At 35.0% G+C, this 19,738-nt stretch overlaps 1 protein-coding gene and 2 non-coding genes across 3 annotated transcripts; all 3 read right to left on the reverse strand.

Annotated features, from left to right (window-relative positions):
- Positions 1-2,234: 2,234 nt before the first annotated feature.
- LOC118484597 lies at positions 2,235-2,315 on the reverse strand. Its single transcript, XR_004873704.1, has one exon. It is a non-coding gene; the product is annotated as a small nucleolar RNA SNORD34 (small nucleolar RNA).
- A 72-nt stretch (positions 2,316-2,387) lies between these two features.
- On the reverse strand, positions 2,388-2,467 carry LOC118484596. Its single transcript, XR_004873703.1, has one exon. It is a non-coding gene; the product is annotated as a small nucleolar RNA SNORD34 (small nucleolar RNA).
- Positions 2,468-8,538: 6,071 nt separating this feature from the next.
- Positions 8,539-11,427, reverse strand: LOC110890368 (SUMO-conjugating enzyme UBC9). The gene is made up of 5 exons (XM_022137967.2): positions 11,266-11,427; positions 11,081-11,163; positions 9,796-9,923; positions 9,543-9,647; positions 8,539-8,896 (listed from the first exon to the last, which is right to left on the reverse strand). Exons 2-5 carry the CDS (start codon positions 11,148-11,150, stop codon positions 8,753-8,755), a joined length of 447 nt encoding a protein of 148 aa, XP_021993659.1. The 5' UTR covers positions 11,151-11,163; positions 11,266-11,427; the 3' UTR covers positions 8,539-8,752.
- Positions 11,428-19,738: the final 8,311 nt, after the last annotated feature.

Consider the following 19,738-nt stretch of genomic DNA (forward strand, 5'->3'; position numbering starts at 1 on the left):
TGCCCACACCCAACATACATATTACTGTTTGGCTGAAAGGTATATCCGTATGATACAATTTACTGGTTAACTTGCTTCATATTGTATTATATTACTGTTTGGCTGAAGGTTATTACTGTTATTGATTGTTAGCGTTACTATTACCGCTATTATTATTTAAGTCTATTATTCCGTACTCTGGGCATTCGGCTTATTTCGTATGATACAATTTACTAGTTGACTTGTTTTATATTGTATTACTAGGTTATAACCCCGTGTATTACACGGGTTAAGTAAATAAAAAATCAAACAGTTAATAACGAAGATTTAACAATTATTAAACGATATTTTTAAGACGCTTTTCTGATATCCAAACAAAATTTTGTGTCATGTATGATCAAAACTTGTGATGTTTGTCAAGTTTATAAATATGAAAGCATTTGAACCATCGATTAGAAGACAGACTGTATCATCAACCTTTTGTGCTTTAACAGTCATGTGAACATACATTTAATAACCCAAGTTTTATTTAAATAATAGTGGTCTTAATTTATAAGTTATAAGAAAATGTTGAAAGGTCAAGATTAGGCATGTAGCAATTATCCAATTAAATAAACTTATATAAAAAAAATAATGTTTCAATTTAAATTAATTAGCACTCCAGGGACTATCCGGGTAACAAACTGTCAAACCACAGGGAGCACCGATGTAATTTCCAAAAATTGAGGACTATAGGTGTTATTTTACAAAACCACAGGGACTATCCATGCATTTTACTCTAAATTTAATAATTTAAATTAAATAATAATTATCTACAATTAAAGAATTAAGATTATTCAATTTCGTGACGAGTACCTTGATATGAATAGGGAGTTAGCTCGGAAATTTTGACCACCGTTATTTAGGAAAATTATATATCGATATTAAATTAAATGATAATTATCTATTGAGTGCATGACCTAATATAATGATAGGTGTCCCAAACATGGTTTCTTTTGTTATATTGTATAGATATAGATTAAAAACAAATAAATTAATAATAATAATAATAATAATAAATCACACAAATAAATTTCCTAATCTAAATTTACATATCTACATTGTTTTGATTTCCCGGTTTAAATTATTAAATTAATATAATATCATAATCCTATAATATATACTTATTTGAATTCTTTTATTAGTAATTAGATATTATTTGATACATTTACATTAGTTGTAGATAATTATTAATTAAATTTGAATTAATACGTTTATCTCTAACTATATTAATTAATATTATATTATTATTAAAGTGAGGAGGCACGAGAGAGTAACACATATACAAAAAGATTTTCATTTATTAGTATAGGAAGATTACTGTCATTGGTTATGTGGTTATTACTGTTAATGACTTATCATTACTACTACTACCGCTATTATTGTTTTATATCGTATGAATCATTTGTTTTTTTTTTTTTATATTTCTAGCTTTTAGACCTTCTGTATTTCATGTTTTATACTTTCATTTAATGAAATAATACCTCTATTTCATTTATTTACGCCTTTATTTCATTTATATATACATTCATTTCATTTATTTATACCTCCATTTTATGTATTTAAACATCTATTCATGCATTTATACCTCCATTTCATTTATTTATACATCCATTTCACGTATTTATACATCTATTTCATGTATTTATATCTCCATTACATGTATTTCTAAGAAAAAAATAGCTCTAGTTTGATTTGGTTATTAACCGAAAATTAACCGAACCGAACCGAAAACCGACAAATTAACTGAATTAACCAAACCGATTAACCGATGACTACGGTTACAGTTACAGATAATGCTACTAACCGAACCAAACCGTGCACACCCCTAACCAGCCCTATCCGGGTTGGGGTGTTAGACAACAGGTTGCTAGAGGAACCTCATTTGGGTCAAGTTGATACCACCTTTCCATCCTGTTCCCTGGACTTGTTTAAAGATGAAGATGTAAAAAACCAAAGCATTCTAAAATCTAAAGTTTGGGAAACGGCACCCAAGTATAAGATTTCATTGTAGCCGTGTACGGACATAAAGATTTCACTCTGCAGTACTTACGCAAAAGAGATCTGGTTCTATTTTTTGTGTCTAGGCAAAACATAAGGGAAACTAGGTATTCCGCCAAACAAAATGGTTTTCCTTCTGTAAAACACAAAAAAAAAGCAAAACTCAAAATAGAACAAAACCAACAAACTTTCAAAACCGAAAAGAAATAAAAAAAAAAGGCCTCAGAAACTTCAGTCTTCTCGTCACAAATAACAATCGGACAATGTAGGCAAAACTTTATTCATCAACGGCCACACCAATAATAAAAAATAGAAAACACAATTTACAAATCAAACGCATCTGATATCTAGTTTAACTAAATGCTGAATTGGCCTCAGAAATCTGTAGGTTTCTCTTCATTGTAAACAATCAGACAATGTAGGCAAAACTATTAATCATCATAGGCCAGATTATGCAGTATGCTAATTCTTGAAACTTCAAAAAAATAAAAATAAAAAACAAACACTAAATTGGTGATCAGACGCAGATGAATGAATGTGCAGTTGGGAAATTGAGATCTTCATCATTAACGTGAACAATGAAGGTGAAAATTATCGATGAGTATTCATAGCAGTTGGGTGTTGCGGCTATATAATGAAGATTAGTATAGTTAGGGCACCCTTTTTTTATCCGCATAATTTAGTAAAGCCCAATGAGCTAGATGTAACAAATGTTTTTAAAGCCCAATGGGCTAGATGTAACAAATGTTTTTTTCTAGGGTAAATTATATTTTTCGTACGTGTACTGGATTGCAACGGATAACCTTCAACTTCAATAATTGCAGTCACAGTCCTTTATTTGAAAAATTTGTTACATCTTTCATCCTTTAGTACTAACAAGGTTAAAATTTTAAGTTAAGTCAAAACATGTGCCTTGCACATGAGGGTAAATTGGTAATTTCACTTTTATATATAAAACCCTATCTTTTCTCCCAGCCATCTCTTTCTCCCTCTTTCTCTTAAACCAACCTCCTGTAAGTGCAGTTCCTGCAGGGTAACTGTCGCTTATCAGTTCTGGTCAACCAAAGCAGAAGTCCAAGTTAAAGTCAACGATAATGAAGTTTATCAGAATTGCTGAAGGCATTCCGGACGACTTTCTAGTGTTTCGGTTATTGTATTGTTTTGTATCCCGGACAATGTGTTTTGTCCGGGTTTAGTCCCTAGCCTATATATATGTGTGTATTGTGTAGATTAGGGCAACTCTTGAAGCTTTGTGCACCTCTCACAAGATCCATCCATTCTCCATCACTATGTGTATTCTAGAGAGAGAGGGAGACTATGTGTTAGTGAGAGAAAGCTAGAGTTTAGATCTTTGTGATCTAAACCAGCTTGTAGAAGATGATATATACTCGTTTGGTATGTAATCTGTGTTGATTGTATTGAAATGAATGAGTTTGTCTTGCATCTTCTTCTTCATCTACCATATTTTGTTCTTCATGTCTTGAAATCAAGTGCAATGTTTGATGTTCGTCATTGATCCAGTGCTTTCACAGTGGTATCAGAGCATGGTTACCGATTCAGAATGGTCTAACCGCCTTCTGAATCACCATTGCTCTTGATTTGATGTTTGTTTCCGCCAAACATCTTGAAGACTTGAAGATTTTGCAGAAAAGTTGAAGAAAATGAAGCTGTTCGTGGTTGTTTTGTTCTCCAAGTTGTTGCAGATATGAGGTTTGATCCAAAAATTGCTATGTCCGAGTTTTTCTTAGTGTTAAACCCGTCTGAGTTTAAAACTCTGTGTTTGTGTTTCCGTGGTTTTGGTGAACTAGTGTGAAATCACACTAGGGAGAAAGTCTGGAGACTTGTTTCTTCTGAGCTTCAGCTTGTCTGAGTTTTCATTTAACTGTCCGAGTTTCAACCATTTAACATGTCCGAGTTTCTTTACTGAGAGTTCTTGGTTGTCCGAAGTTTATCTCCTTATATTGTCCGAACTTTTATTGGTTCCAACTCAATATTTAGAGTAAAAAGGTCGGACTTTTACAGGTTTTGAGTTCTCTTTCCGAGTTTAAATGAGTTCAGCAATGTTCCGAGTTTCTCCTTAGTGATTATGTTCTCCTTAGTGATTATGTTCTGAGTTTCTCCTTAGTGATTATGTTCCGAATTTCTTAACCAGCAACCAAACAAGTAGGTCCGAGTTTTAAACATGAACTTGTTGGTCCGAGTTTTAATCAAACTTGTTGGTCCGAGCTTTGATCGAACTTGTTGGTCCGAGTTTTAATCAAACTTGTTGGTCCGAGCTTTAATCTCTTTTGGTCTGAGTTTTTGAACCGTCTGAGTTTTGGTTGTTCTGAGTTTTGGTTATTCTGAGTTTTAAGTTTGGTTGTTCTGAGTTTTAAGTCTGAGTTTTTAAAAATGTCTCCCATCACTCTCTCCCTCGGATCATCCTCCTCATCATCTCTATACTTATCCGCCTTCTCTTTCACCTTCGGAACCACCGGCGCCCTCATCTCCTCATGAATCCCTTCCATAAATGCATCCAGCGGATCAATTTGACCGTCGTCTGCTCCTCCGTCGTTATTAACCGCGTTGTTGCCGGAATCTTCGTACTCTATGTTGTCGAGATCGGTGTCTTCGTAGTGGTCATGGCCGCCGCCGTGGGACGACGGAGGAACGTAGAGTCGTTGAGGTGCGTCAGGTCGCTCGAAGCTGTATGTGGATTGCTTGTTGATGCCGAAGCCTTTGAATCTGAACTTTCTCTTTAACATTGAAAGGAAAGGAAACGAAACCCTAGGTTGTTTGTTTGTTTGCTGTATTGAGATGAAAAGGGTGGTTGACGCAGATGGTTGTCGGTTGGATTGTTGTGATGTGGCTAGGGTTTGCCAACACAAGCATGGGCTTGTGTGCATGATTGGGCTAATGTCTGGTACAATGAGTTCTGATAATATTCCTTTGGGCCCACTACTGATAGGATTATTATCTCCAAATACAAAACGTAAAACATTAGGTAGATTGATTTGTTTTTTTGTTTTTGTTTTGGGCCCACATGCTTGTTTCATATCAAGGTATATGATTTTTCATTAGGCGAATGACAACACATGCTGGGCCCATTGAATTGAATTAAAATGCAATTTGCATTACATCTTAAATGGGCCAAAGAATTAATAGTGTAGGACCAGTCGATATGTTTTCGATTATTAGTGGCAAGCCTGGATTGATTTTCAATTGAACCACGGGCTTTGTTTAGTTAAAAAAAATCGAATTTATGGGTTTTTCGGATTTCTGTGCTTGTTCTGAATTTCTTTGTACTCTAAGTACTATTCCGATGATCTGATTCGAGTTTTCAAGAGCTTTCGGGTTTTACGAGTTCCGAATTTTCTAGAATTCCGGGTTACCTGGGGTACCGGATTTTTAACTAAGTTTAGAAGCTTGTGTAGTTCGGAAGTTTCGAGTTGTGCATGTTCCGAGTTTTCCTAGTTATTCCGGGTTACCTGGGGTACCGGATAACTAACTAAGAGTCAGAATTATGCGTAGTTTGAAGACTTGAAGTCGGTTTCGGATTATCGAAAAGTTTTATGGTACTTATGTTGTCTGGATCAAGTGAGGAGGTGAAGAGAATAAGACTTGCTTGGATTTTTGTATTGTTTACAAAGAAAAAGGGGGAGTAAAAATTTTGAAATTCCTGTTTTCTTTGTAAACCAAAAGCTCGTGATGCTACATCGAAACAAGTTCATGTTTACTATCTTTGAGATTAACTTAGTGTTAATCTTACCGGTGGCGAAGTGTTTATAACATGAAGCAAGTTAGAGCTAGTGTATGATTGAGTTTTGTCAAGTTTGTTCGAGGTTTAATCAAGTGTTGACGTGATGAAGCAAATTGTTCGTTTGGCAAGTAGTTGAAGGTCATGCCTTTATCGTATGCCGGTTAAAGTAGAGAAGATTAGTCTTCTTGGTACCTCTTCCAAGTTGGTGACTGATCGGATTCTCGAAATAGGGGTTCTTACACTAAGGGGGAGATCAGAGACGAAAATCATCGGGTAATTGTTGGATTTGTGAAGATACGAGATTGGATCTTGAAGATTCGAGATGAAATGATCTCAGACACTCAGTTGAAGACCTTGATCAAGATGGTGGATGTACTTTTACAAGTTCAGTTTGTTACCAACTTATCGAACTGAGCTTCATGTCTTTGTAAAGTTTGAAGTGTTCAAGGTTGGACATTGGAAATCCAATGTTTCTTTCTGCTACCAGTTAGGTTTGAAGATTAATGTATCGAGCGATATTCCTACATGTGGTTGTAGGTCGGTTCGCGTTAATTTGATTCGGGAGTAGTTTGAGGGGGAGGATCTACAGTGTTTGATGTTGGATTCTTCGGGTTTCTCAAAGCGGCCTTAAGTGATCGTCAGCAAGTCTTTAATTAGAAGGGTTGAAGATCGTTGTGCTCTACCTAAAAGATCAAGTCTCAGCTAAAGTTGAAAGCTGACATGATATCTTCAGTTAAAGGGGAGTCTGTAAGTGCAGTATTTGGTGATTGAAGATTATCGATGCCACACAGAACTGATGCAACAGTGAAGGGGGGGGGACTGTAAGTGCAGTTCCTGCAGGGTAACTGTCGCTTATCAGTTCTGGTCAACCAAAGCAGAAGTCCAAGTTAAAGTCAACGATAACGAAGTTTATCAGAATTGCTGAAGCCATTCCGGACGACTTTCTAGTGTTTCGGTTATTGTATTGTTTTGTATCCCGGACAATGTGTTTTGTCCGAGTTTAGTCCCTAGCCTATATATATGTGTGTATTGTGTAGATTAGGGCAACTCTTGAAGCTTTGTGCACCTCTCACAAGATCCATCCATTCTCCATCACTGTGTGTATTCTAGAGAGAGAGGGAGACTATGTGTTAGTGAGAAAAAGCTAGAGTTTAGATCTTTGTGATCTAAACTAGCTTGTAGAAGATGATGTATACTCGTTTGGTATGTAATCTGTGTTGATTGTATTGAAATGAATGAGTTTGTCTTGCATCTTCTTCTTCATCTACCATATTTTGTTCTTCATGTCTTAAAATCAAGTGCAATGTTTGATGTTCGTCATTGATCCAGTGCTTTCACACCTCCACAACCACCACCACCATATCCTAGCCGCCGCCACCACCACCACCGTATCCAGCAAACACCACTTCTCCCTCTTTATAACAAATCCCTCACTTTCTTCCTTTCTCTCTCTTACCCTCAGCAAACACCACCACTAGCAGCCCCTCCAAATTGCTTCTCAATCAAACGAAATCTGTTGCGAATTCTCTCAAATTTGATCAATCTCTCAGAATTTGTTGACGTGTGAACGTAAATCGCATCAAGTTTTACTGAAACTACACCTAGAAAATCTCATTTCGCCTTCGTTGTTTATTGATTTACGCGCATACTCGTTTCAAGGTCATGATTTCTTACAATTCTTGCTGTTCGATTTGTTGATATTCTTGTTTTTACTACATTTACGAACCATCTAGAATATTGTACGTAAATTAGATATAAGCTGTCATGTGTGTTAGGTTTTTAATTTGTGCTTGATTAAGTTATTATTATGGATGAATCGCATATAAAAGGTTATTTGTTTATTATTTGATGGTCTTGTTTAAATATGTGAAAAAACTTGCATTTGTAGCACTAATAAGTATAGCTCTGGCGGTAGTGTGGTCGCCGGTGGTGGTTTGATCGGAAAATGGGATCCGAGTGAGTGTAGTGAGTTGAGACGGAAAGTGGAAAGTGAAAAAAAATGGGTAGGTTTTGAGAGTCCAGAATCCGGCGGGTTTAGATGGAAGTTTGGACGGGATATAACTAATTCGGTAGAATATTATTACTAAGAATGAAATAGAAGCAGAACAATCGAGAGCTTCATTCATACCGAAAGAGTTTACATTATTTACAAGATAGAGAAAACCAACATTTACCCTCTGGGAACTCCAAAATCTCTCTCTCAGCGCTCTCACTCACAGCTTCTGTATATTACAGACCCCACAATTAGAGGTTCACTTTTCACCCTATATTTTTAGTGGTTTTGAATTAAAAGAATGTATTGTGTAGATATATAGAGAATAGGATGTGGAGTGTTTAAGTGAACAAATTTTTAAGAATAAATGTGTAGTTTAATTAAAACTATTATGCATGAGGAAAATAACTTCATTGTTAACGCTGTTACACTTGCACGTCAAAACCTTTTACCTTATCATTTGTAAGAAAGCAAATTTCATACTCTTGTACATATTAAATTAAATTAAAAAAAGGAAAAAGAACTAGTAAAAACCCAACCTTAACCCACCTCTATCAAGATTCGTCCCACTTTTACCACAGACGCCGAATGGCACCACACTTCTACGGCAATGTCTACCAAACGTGCCAACCTTTATAATGAATGGAACCGCACATCTATGGGAATGACTACCAAACGTTTGTTTAAAAGACTCGCAATAAAAAATCATTTATCAGCATATAACCCAATTGACCCGATAAAGATAAATCATAAGCCAAACTGACCCGTTCATAAGTAGTAAACTGACTGAAACTAACACGGCTGGAGACCCTCATCATCATAAAAGCAAACAATTAAGCAGAAGAAATCATTTTCCCCCTTTCTTCCGAATCAAATATACACAAATTGAGAGACAGATGTTGAATGCCTTGCCAAGCTTCTTAACAAACACATGATGAATAAAAACAGAGTTACTACTAACATTTTATTAGGCTTCCCTTCAATCAAACATGCCTCGGTAGTCATCCCATGGCATACTTTTGTGTCCAGCTACGAGCAGTGGCCTCGTATTTAGACTTGTCAGTCTTGTACATGTGAGCAATTTCTGGCACCAATGGGTCATCAGGGTTCGGGTCTGTTAACAGAGAGCAGATGGAAAGCAACACCTGCAAATCACATCAACAGTCTTAAATTCTACATACATAGATATGCTAGGTTATCTTAAAATCCATGCAAACAAATGGCAAAAGGATTAGTGAAAATTGTTTTAGAAGGGTTTCGAAACCATATACATTACATACTGGTTAAGATTGTTTTGAAAGGTCAAGCAAAAAAAAAATATATATATATATAGCTAAAAACAGGCCAGTGTATTTTTAACGCGAAAATAGCATTATATATACTATAAACATGCTATTTTGTTACATCAAACAACTTTAACTCCTCAACTTTAAAAATAAACAACTTCGGTCCCTCAACTTTATTAATGACATGTTTAGCCTCTTAATTTTTAGCCCTTCAACTTTAATAATAACCAACTTTAGCCCCTCAACTTTAATAATGGCATGTTTAGCCCCCTTAACTAAAACATCAAACAACTTTAATTCTCGCGATTTGCTTATTTTTATCTACGTTTCGAACCCGATGCGCAGCGCGGGTGGTAACCCACTAGTTTGTTCTTAAAGCATTACTAAACATCTAAAAGACCACGTAAACGTTTGTTATAAAACAAAAACAAAAAAAGGCCATTGTTTCAGCAGCCACGCAAGTTGAGAAGCGTACAAAACGAAAAAACAAAATCATGTTTCAAACCTTGGAGATTGTCAAAGCTGGGCTCCACTGCTCCTTGAGGATATCTAAGCAAATGCTACCATTGCTGTTGATGTTAGGGTGGAAGACCTTAGTCCTAAACGCCACCTGAATATCAGTTATAAAAATAGTAAGCCCACCTAACGTTAAGACACACAACTTAATGAAATTACCCTCTTACAAGTTGGTACCACCATTATGATTCGGAATAATAGAAAAGTCAAGAAACAGAACAACAATCACACATAAAAACCACCTTAGGAGGCTTGAAAGGATAGTCGGGTGGAAAATGAATTGATACAAGAAAAACGCCTCCAGAATATGGGCTATCAGAGGGTCCCATGATTGTTGCTTGCCAATGGAACATGTCTTCGGCAACAGGACCTACAAAGTAAGTCACATCAAAAAATAAGTTACTCTGACAACAGAATACACCATATAAACAACAACTGATTATAAAAGAATGTTCCTGTTACTCTACTGCTGTTTAACATCTTTGGTCATTTATATACCAACTCATCAAGCATTTTGTAAAAGTAGTCACATACAGTGTGATGCAAACACAACCAACCATCACCAGAATCTATGTAACAGATTAACAGACGGCTTGCATACATATAACAAGTTAAAGACCAATAAAAATTTGCTTGAAGCCACTGTTAGTCACAAAATGGCATTCCGCACGCATACAGTCATATCGAACATGATCACCTGTTTATTAACAGCGGAATGAATATAATGCTCGAATCACAAGAACACAGGCAGACTTCCATTCTAGATCTTGCAGAATGTATATGCTTTTAAGTGAGTTAGGACACATAATACTAGATGATTCTACACAGAACATACACGCTTTTAAGTGTGTTCTCCTATATTTGAGCATAATTGTACACTGATAGTGTGAGTAGTTAGTCAGTTATATTAGTTGTACAACTGAGTTTGTTTCCCTGTGTACAGTTGTATATTACACATTAAATAAACGAAATATTGAATGAATAGTCAGTAACGAAGAATTAAGAATAAAACAACGAGCACAACAAAATTGTCGCAAAACTAGCTACTAAAATTGATCCGTTCGCAAAAACAATTGATAAGATATATTTACAAAAATAAGAGATGTATACGAATGAGTAAAATAAGAGAAGCAAGAAAAAAAAATCGTGGACTCACATTACTGTGACATGTGCAACCATTTACTTTTTTACTAGGTATATATAAGAAAAGAAGCAAAAATAAATAACAAATATACAACTGAAAACAGAGAAACAAACTAAGCTGTATAACCGACTAACTACTCACACAATACAGTGTGCAAATATGCATCATAGGCCAAATGCTCAACAAACTACATAAGACTACTCTATGCTTAGAGATGACCAATGAAGTTGTAGCCGAAATTGTTTACACAAGCAAGCAAGCAAGCAAGCAAGAGTTCTTTTAGCTGATTAAATTACAAACATACAACATATTTTAGCAATCAACCAAAGCATAACTGCACTTAACAACATAAAAAAAATAAATAAATCTTCCATTGAATTTACCGGCACTGCATGATGTTGGAGGATCCTTCTGCAAATCCTTCAGCTCCTTCAAAATACGTTTCGACGCCATCACCAAAAAAGCCCTAATTCAGATAAACAGAACTGATTAACGGCGGAATTCAAACAGCCACATAGATAACGATCAAAATCAAATATAGGAGCAGACAAAACTTGAGGTGAATTACCTGAAAGATGAGATGTAAAAGAGAAGCAAAGGTGTTGAATTTGGATAGAAACGACGTACGGGAGAGGGGGAAATGAAATGCTAGGGTAGGGTTTTTATGCGTGGGCTTGCACTTGCGTCGAATAAACGCACGGTATCGCAATCTTTTCCTCTCGTGTCGTCATGTCATTGAATGGCATCGCATTAATTAATTAATTAATTAATTAATGTTGTGAAAGAACATTAATTACTAACAAGGCTGTGTTTGAAAGCCTGCCCAACTACTTTTTCTCCTTGTATAAAGCCCTAGTTAAAGTTATTAAGGACCTTAAGCAAAAATGAGGAACTTTCTTTGGGGTGGAGACCGTTCTATTAAGAAATTACATTGGGTGGTCTGGGAAAAAGTTTGTCTGCCGGTTAAGAATGGTGGTTTAGGGCTGAGTAAATTAAAAATTGTTAACACGGCGCTTCTATCCAAGTGGGGATGGAGATTTATTACTAACAAGAACAAGCTGTGGTGCAGAGTCATACATGCCTTACATAATAATAGAAGTAGCGGTGAGTTCGTTCCAGTCAAGAAATCCCTTGGTGGAGTTTGGTACAACATAGTGCAGGTCCTGAATAAGCCGATCGATAATGGTGTTCCTTTAAAGTTAAGGTTCAAAGCTCGGGTGGGAGATGGTGAATGCACTGACTTTTGGTTAGTTAATTGTAGGGATGAGATCGGTATGATACCGGTACCGTACCGGTACCGATACCGTAAATACCGTTACCGAAATTGAGGAAATGTGGGTACCGATTACCGTACCGTATTTGTAGATTCGGTACCGGTACGGTACCGGTATCGGTACCGGTATTTCGGTACTTTACCACATTGGTACCGCTTTGGTGCCATCCATTGTTTTACCTAAACAAATATAATTTGCAACCTATCAATCGATTACTAACTGAACTAGAGTAATATATAGATGAATGTAAAAAAAAGGTAAACATATTAAACATCCACGGGTTCGACTTATAACCAATTTCGAGTCACCATCAAGTTCGACAAAAGGGGTTTCTTCAACAATAGTGTCTTCTCCTAATACAACCAAACACAAAGATGTTAAAAATCTAAAAATAAGAAAAGATATATTGATAATTTATAACCAAACCATTAAAAAATTAACTTATTTCAATGGATTCCATGCTTTTTACCGATGATTATTAAATTCGGTATTAATACCGGTATTTACCGAAAAATACCGGTACCGATACCGCTTTTTACCGATACCGAATTTCGATAAATCTATTACCGATACCGGTACCGTTTATGACCGGTACGGTACGGTATCGGTATGGTACCGGTACGGTACCGGTATTTCGGTAAAAAATCTCATCCCTAGTTAATTGGATAGGAAATAGGCCTTTATTTGGGGTCTTTCCTAACCTGTTTAAGCTCGAGGAGTCTAAAAACTGTAAGTAAGTATGTGCTTCGGAAACGGGACGGAGGGGAGCCGGTTCATTTGGAGATGGAAGAGACCGGTGTCGTCGGAAGTTGAAGTCAATGAGTTGGTAGATCTGTGTTCGTTGATTCTGCAGGTGAATCTGAATCAAAGTAGTGATAAATGGTTTTGGTTGGGATCCGAGGACGGGAAAGAGGATGTTTTCAGCGTCAAATCGATAAGGATTTTATTGGACAGGTGCAGAATTCAGGCGGATACCTTTGTGCCAGATCGGTGCAAATGGGTTCCGAAGAAGTGTAACGTTTTTATTTGGAGAGCGCATATGAACAGGATTGCCACTGCTGAAGCTTTTGATTAATCGCAATATTGTTGTTGATAGGCCGGTTTGTGGGTTGTGCGAAGAAGGATCCGAAAATGTGGAACATTTGTTCACGTCATGTTATTTCGCGTCGATGCTTTGGTCATGGATTGGTAGTTGGTGTAAGTGTCAACCGTTGGTAGTTTTTTGCTTTAGGGATCTCATCGAATGTCACAATGATGTAGGTTTGGAGGGGAAGAAGAAAGAAGTTCTAAAAGGAATTATTAGAGTAGGATGTTGGGCGATCTAGAGAATGAGAAATGAAGCGAGATTTAAGAATAAAGAGGTTAAGCTTGAGTACATTATCGGTGAAGTCAAGAAGATGGGTTTTTTATGGTACAAGAATAGGAATAAGGGTATAGTGACGTCGTGGGATGATTGGTGTAAATTTGTAATGTTGTTGTAGTTTGTGGTTGCCTTGGTTTGAGGTTGCTGTGGTTTTTAATGAAGTTCACTTTTCAAAAAAAAAAAAAAAAAATACAAGAGAACAATAGAGAGGAAAATATTTATATTATTGAATGAGTGTATATTAGAAGATGTAGAAGAGGGTATATATAAAATAGGAAAACATGTGGAACAAGCCTAATCTATTTTAGGTGTTGATAACCACAAGAATAATAAATATATTCATAACACTCCCCCTTGGTTATCAACTTGATACGTTTTGAGAAGTTGCCTCATTAAAAACCTTGCTAAGAAAAACCCAATGGGACAAAACCATAGCTAAGGAAAAAAGAGTGCATTGCGTATTGTTTCCCCCTGATAGTATTGTGACAACCGACACTTTTCTGGTAACTTCCGTACATCTTAATAACCATTTACATTTTTCAGTTATGTGTTTAAACGTCATTATTGCATGCCAACATCTCATACATTAAGAAATATCGCTCATTTCATTTTTATGATGCATATTATACATTTTACTTGTCACGACTCGAAACGATTACCGGCTAGACGAATAGTGCTGACATAAGTCTCGGTTAAGCGACAAATTTAGGACTTAGACGAGAGTCTGACATCAACTTTATATTAAATCCTAAGTGGGGGAAAACTAGGGTTTATGGTTTATATTAAACTAGTAATATGCCAGCCGCGCGTTGCGGCGGGCGTTAGGTTAGTATCGCTTAAGTTCTATCGGTAACGACACTCGGATGACAACGAAAAGAGCAATATCTAAAGGGATGTCGACACGTGTTTTACATTGATCGAAAATAATAAAATATATGTACATCAGGCAAAGTGTTGTGCGCGGGTTCAAAATGTAGATAAACATAAACAAACCGCGATGATACACAATACATTGTTCTGACGCTCCCAGTTTTAAACATCGAAACGAAAAATAAATCTTTAGTTAGATAGTAAAAGAGAAAATATTTGAAAAAAAATATTGGATATTTGAATATACTAATGAGAGTATATTTAAAAATATAACTGTTAAAATAGCATTTCTAAAAAAACTAACTAATTTTAACCCGTTTTAATTTCATAATTTTCATCATGAATCTTTTTTAAGCCTTATTATGGAATATAATTAAGGCTTATTATGAAAAGAAAAACTTTTGGTAGGGACCTTTTATAAATGATCTCATCTAATGCATATGTTTAAAACTTTAGATACATACACAAATACATACATGTCACGTGAATGCGAATATTGTTTTCTCAATCATCTATGCCTAATGTTGTTTTCTGTATCATCTATAGTACATACGTTAAATATAACTATCATTATAATATGAACATAAAAATACTATTGATGTATATTTCTATACGTTAATAAGTGATTGCGATGTAAAAATGAAATCAGTTTTTTAGATTAAAAAGTGTTAAAGTTTAACGTAAAAAAGTAGCGTTTGCCTACATTATCAATTTGCAAATAGATTTGTACCCCAACTTTTGTACTTGTTAAATAACTAAGGAATATGAGTCACAACTCACAATAGGGTTGTAAACGAACCGAACGTTCAGCGAACGGTTCGTGAACCGTTCGGTGAAAAGTTCGTTTATGTTCATTCGATAAGCTTAACGAACGAACACGAACAAAAAACTTTGTTCGATAAGCTTAACGAACAAACTCGAACAAAGGTCTCGTTCGTTCGACTGCGTTCGTGAATGTTCGGTAACATGTTCGTTCGTGATCGTTCGTTTATGTGCGTTCGTGTACGATTTTTTATGTTTATTTTTCTAAAAGTTTTTAATGTTTTATTAATTTTTTACTTTCCCCTATATGAATTATTTCCCTCTCTGTGGCCCTTTCCCTCTTTGATATCACGCTCCTTCATTTAGCCTATCTCCAATCGATTAAACCCAATATCATCCATCCCTTCAATCTTTAAATGGTTATATTTAACTACTTCTTTGTCTACAATGTTTAAGATTAACAGTGCCTTTTTTAATTTTCAAAATTAAAGTTCATTTGTATTTGTTTGCGTTCGTGGTTAGCGTTCACGAACTGTTCGCGAACAACCAAAATTCCTTAACGAACGAACACGAACACAAACTTCTGTTCGTCGTGTGTTTGCGAACAGTTCACGAACATCCAAATTTCCTTAACGAACGAACAGAAACATAGCCTTATTTGTGTTCGTTCGGTTCGTTTACAGCCCTCACAACAATCCATAAAAGTAGAGTAGTTTAAACATTAAAAAAATATCATGTATATGGGTTAGGTTCATTTGTGAACACTTCCCTATTTGTGAACAAAATGAACAGATCATGACCATAGATCTTCTTCACTAAATAAAAGGGTAGGATTGTCATTTAACTTAATTTTTTTAATTGTAAACAAATTTAAAATTGATTAATCATAATTAGTTACCATGTTAGGTAACCGTTTCCTATATTTCATGTGGTAACCGTTTCCTATATTTCATGTGATTTTTAATTGATTGATCCAAAATTATCAGGATTACAAAATTCAATATTCTAACAAAACAATATTCGTCAGTTTCTTATATTTTTTGCATCAGTTTATTCATTGTCATTATGTTTTTTCTAGAGTATTCTACACATTCATATATTATTTTTTATTTATTCACGCAGCACTTTGTTTAATAATAAAATTGTTAATTTGGGATCAATACTTTAACCTTCGTAATCCGCAATAGTTTTCTTATATAACAAGCCATAATCAATTATATATTTTGAAATAAAGTTTGTGTATGTATCTAATAAGAACGTTTATCGATTTAATTTATGTTTTCCTCATTTAAAAATATTCATATAGAACAAATACAAATTATCACTTTTTAATTCTTTTTGTATACATCTAGTAGTTGTTTGGTGAATATTTGTTTTTATACACGTGTGTATAGTTCTTGTTAAGTGACTGTTTATTTTTTATACACATGTGTATAGTTGTCGTTAAGTGACTATTTGTTTTCATACACATGTGTATAATTGTTTTTCGCTAAGCAATTAGTTTTTATACACATATGTATATACTTGTAGTTGATGTTCAGTGACTGTTTGTTCTTTATAAAAATGTGTATGGTTGTTGTTTAAATGAATGATTATTTTTTATACACATGTCATATTTGTTTACTTATCAACATTAATATGTTATAACCATTATACATACATGTATTATAGTATTTCATGTATGTGTGTAAAATAATATTAAATAATATTATGATAACTCCAGCATTTACATATAACGTGTATTTAATATTAAAAGAAATGATGATGTATTCATCAAATTAAAAAAAAGTATGTAATATGCGATTTAGTTGGGATCACGATAAAAAAATGGAAATCAATGTTAGTGGTTTCTAAAAATAAATAACAATGGAATTTGAGAGAACAAAAAATTACAACTATGCCCTTATTCGGTTATTGTATACCAATTTATTGTTTTATTTAATTTAAAAACCATTTAAATCCTATAATCAAGATCTCATCATCCAACGGCCAGGATTTGTTCGTTTTTGTTCACAATTTAAACATGGTTCACTCTTGATCCCTTCCCTCATGTATATTATATAGTAGTTAAATTAAATTAACAAACCTAAATATTTGCCTAAAATTTCTAGAAGTTCATGGTTCATACACATATCTCAAGGCGTTATCCATCAACGGTGGAAATCATATGGATTTAAACAAAAAATAAAAAATAAAAAACTTTACTTGAATAATTATTTGACAGTTATTGAGAGAAAGTTGAAGACGGGAGAGAGAGAGATCCGACGGTCTCTAGCGGCGGCAACGGCTCAACCGCACCCACAACGGCAACTCCGGGTCTCCGGCATTCCATCTTCACTACCAACGTTTTGCTCTCTACATCCGATCAAACTATCAGATTTGACGACGATTCACAGTACTCTCATGACCGACAAACATTTTTGAAAGCGTTAGAAGGGTGATAACATGGCAGACGATTTTTTTGGGGGTTATGTAGAGTGTTAAACGGTGGTTGGAGGAGGCGCTTTAGTTTGGCTTGTAACGGTAAGGTCACGACGGCGTTTGAATGTTTTGGAAACGGTCGGCGGGGAAGACGCGTCGATTTGGTTTGTATATATAATCCGATGACGGTAAGCGAAAGTTTTTGTAACTGTAATGTAAGGTGACAGAATTTGAATTTTTGTTAGTTCCGTTGTAAATTGACGACTGTAGTCGGTGTCGTTAAATATGAATTTGTGACGTTGATATTCGAACGGGTGCTTTGGGGAGTCATGACGGCTCAATTATCCGGTGGTAGCCGAAGTCACCATAACAGTTTTTGAGTTATAAAGGGATATCACATCGCTTCATTTTTTTTAATTTGAAGGTGGCAGTTACATATGCTTTTTTGGAATGGGCGGTTTCATGCGTGATCCGAAGCATCGTTTGTCTTTAACCAACGCGAGTTCATTGTAATTGGCGGTTACCATATTATGAAGAGATTACATTGAGTGAAACGGCGCCTTTAAAGAGGTAACCTTGAGTGAAACGGTGCCTTCATCCGAAGTGCTGCGATGGTTCGAGAAACGCAACCCAAGTTGCTTTTTGTATAAGAGATATAATGTCCGCTCGAACCATAAATAATAACAATTCAGCATTCCAACTTTTACTAGCTGATGTATTATCCAGAAATGATGTGTAAATTATCTGGAATAACGTGAGAGGTGTCGGGAATAGAGTGGTAACTCAAAAGCATATTACACCATACAAACTACATCTTAATGACTCGATTAACGGAATTCACATCGATCCAATACCCGGACGCTATCTAGACAAAAATATATAAGCTGGTCACTATTATGTAAACAACATGAAGCTGGCAACATTCATTAAACCCATTGTAATGATCAAATCTCATCACACAACCTCATGTGCACATTATATTCAATTTCCTTAACATAATAATACTTAACAACATTTTAATCAACTAAAGACCCCCCCCCCCCCCATCTCTTGACCGTCCCCAAGGGGACCCACACCCCTTTTCTCCTTTGAAAAGTCAAAGATGCCATTTGTATGAATTGTGCACATGTTTTTAAGGTTTCCAAGCTAGATCCTACTCTACTAGACTATGAGTTGGTGAGATTGATAAGATAAGGATCTTGTAGAAAGCTGATAACTAACCATCAACATCCCACTCTCATCTCTCTCACACATTCAAACACTTTTCACTCCCTTTCCCCTCTCCTACTTACGACAACACAAACACCACCACCACTTGCACTTTTCAACCACTTTCTAGTAATTTCAAGTGTTCTCAAGGGCAATCTAAGGGATCCAAGAAGGTTGCATGGACTAGGAGTCAAGAATCTTTCCAAGGAGCTTCATCCATCATCTTATTCATCATCTTTTCTTCTATTTTTCATCTTGATATTCCCCAGCCCTTGTGCTAGTAGTAAGTCCACTTCACACCATTTTTAAGCTTCTTGAATTATGTAGTTCATAAAAGTACAAGTTAAGTCATCAAGAACTCTCATTTAAAAAGATGAACATCATGTAAACTAGTAATAAAACTTAAAGAAAACAAGTGTCCTTGACGTTGTTATGAAGTTGTTGATTGTTTATTTTGTGTTGTGGATGATGTTCACCACATGTAAACTTGTTAGATGATGATTAAAGTGTGGTTCTAACAAGTGTACATGAAGATCTTACAAGATGCATAGTGAACAAGGTTGATGAACATGATGAACCTAAAATGATGTTCTTGAAAAATTGTTAACACATATGTTTTGTTAAACCTTTAAAGGTGTGTGAAAATAAGATGGCAAAATAATTTTTACAAGTATCCAAAGGTATGAATCTTTAGAAAGAAAGATTAAGCAAGTTGTGGTTTTCTTTAAAAGAAAATACATGTTCATACCAATACAACCATGTTCATCATACTAGCTACTATGGTTGTTAAAAATTGTTACTTGATGTTGTTTTGGGAAATTGTGGATGAATTCAAAAGAAAATGATATGTTTTATAACATGGAAACTTTCATTTTCTAAGCCAAACTATGGTGAAATTTTTATAAAAATTAAACACTTAAAAATATATTTTAACAAGGTTCTTACTAGTAAACTTGTTTAAAAAAATAATAACTATAAAACTCCCACAATTTTTGTATAAAAATGAAAGCAAAGAGGGTATGGTTTTCTGAAAATAAAAATGGATACAAATATATATTTTAGGAAAATATATATATGGTGACCATAACAAGTATGTGCTATGTGTATACTTACTTGTATTAGGTATATATAAAGATTAGGAA

This window comes from Helianthus annuus, chromosome 11 (genome assembly GCF_002127325.2).
Source record: "Helianthus annuus cultivar XRQ/B chromosome 11, HanXRQr2.0-SUNRISE, whole genome shotgun sequence".
Taxonomy (NCBI): domain Eukaryota; kingdom Viridiplantae; phylum Streptophyta; class Magnoliopsida; order Asterales; family Asteraceae; genus Helianthus; species Helianthus annuus.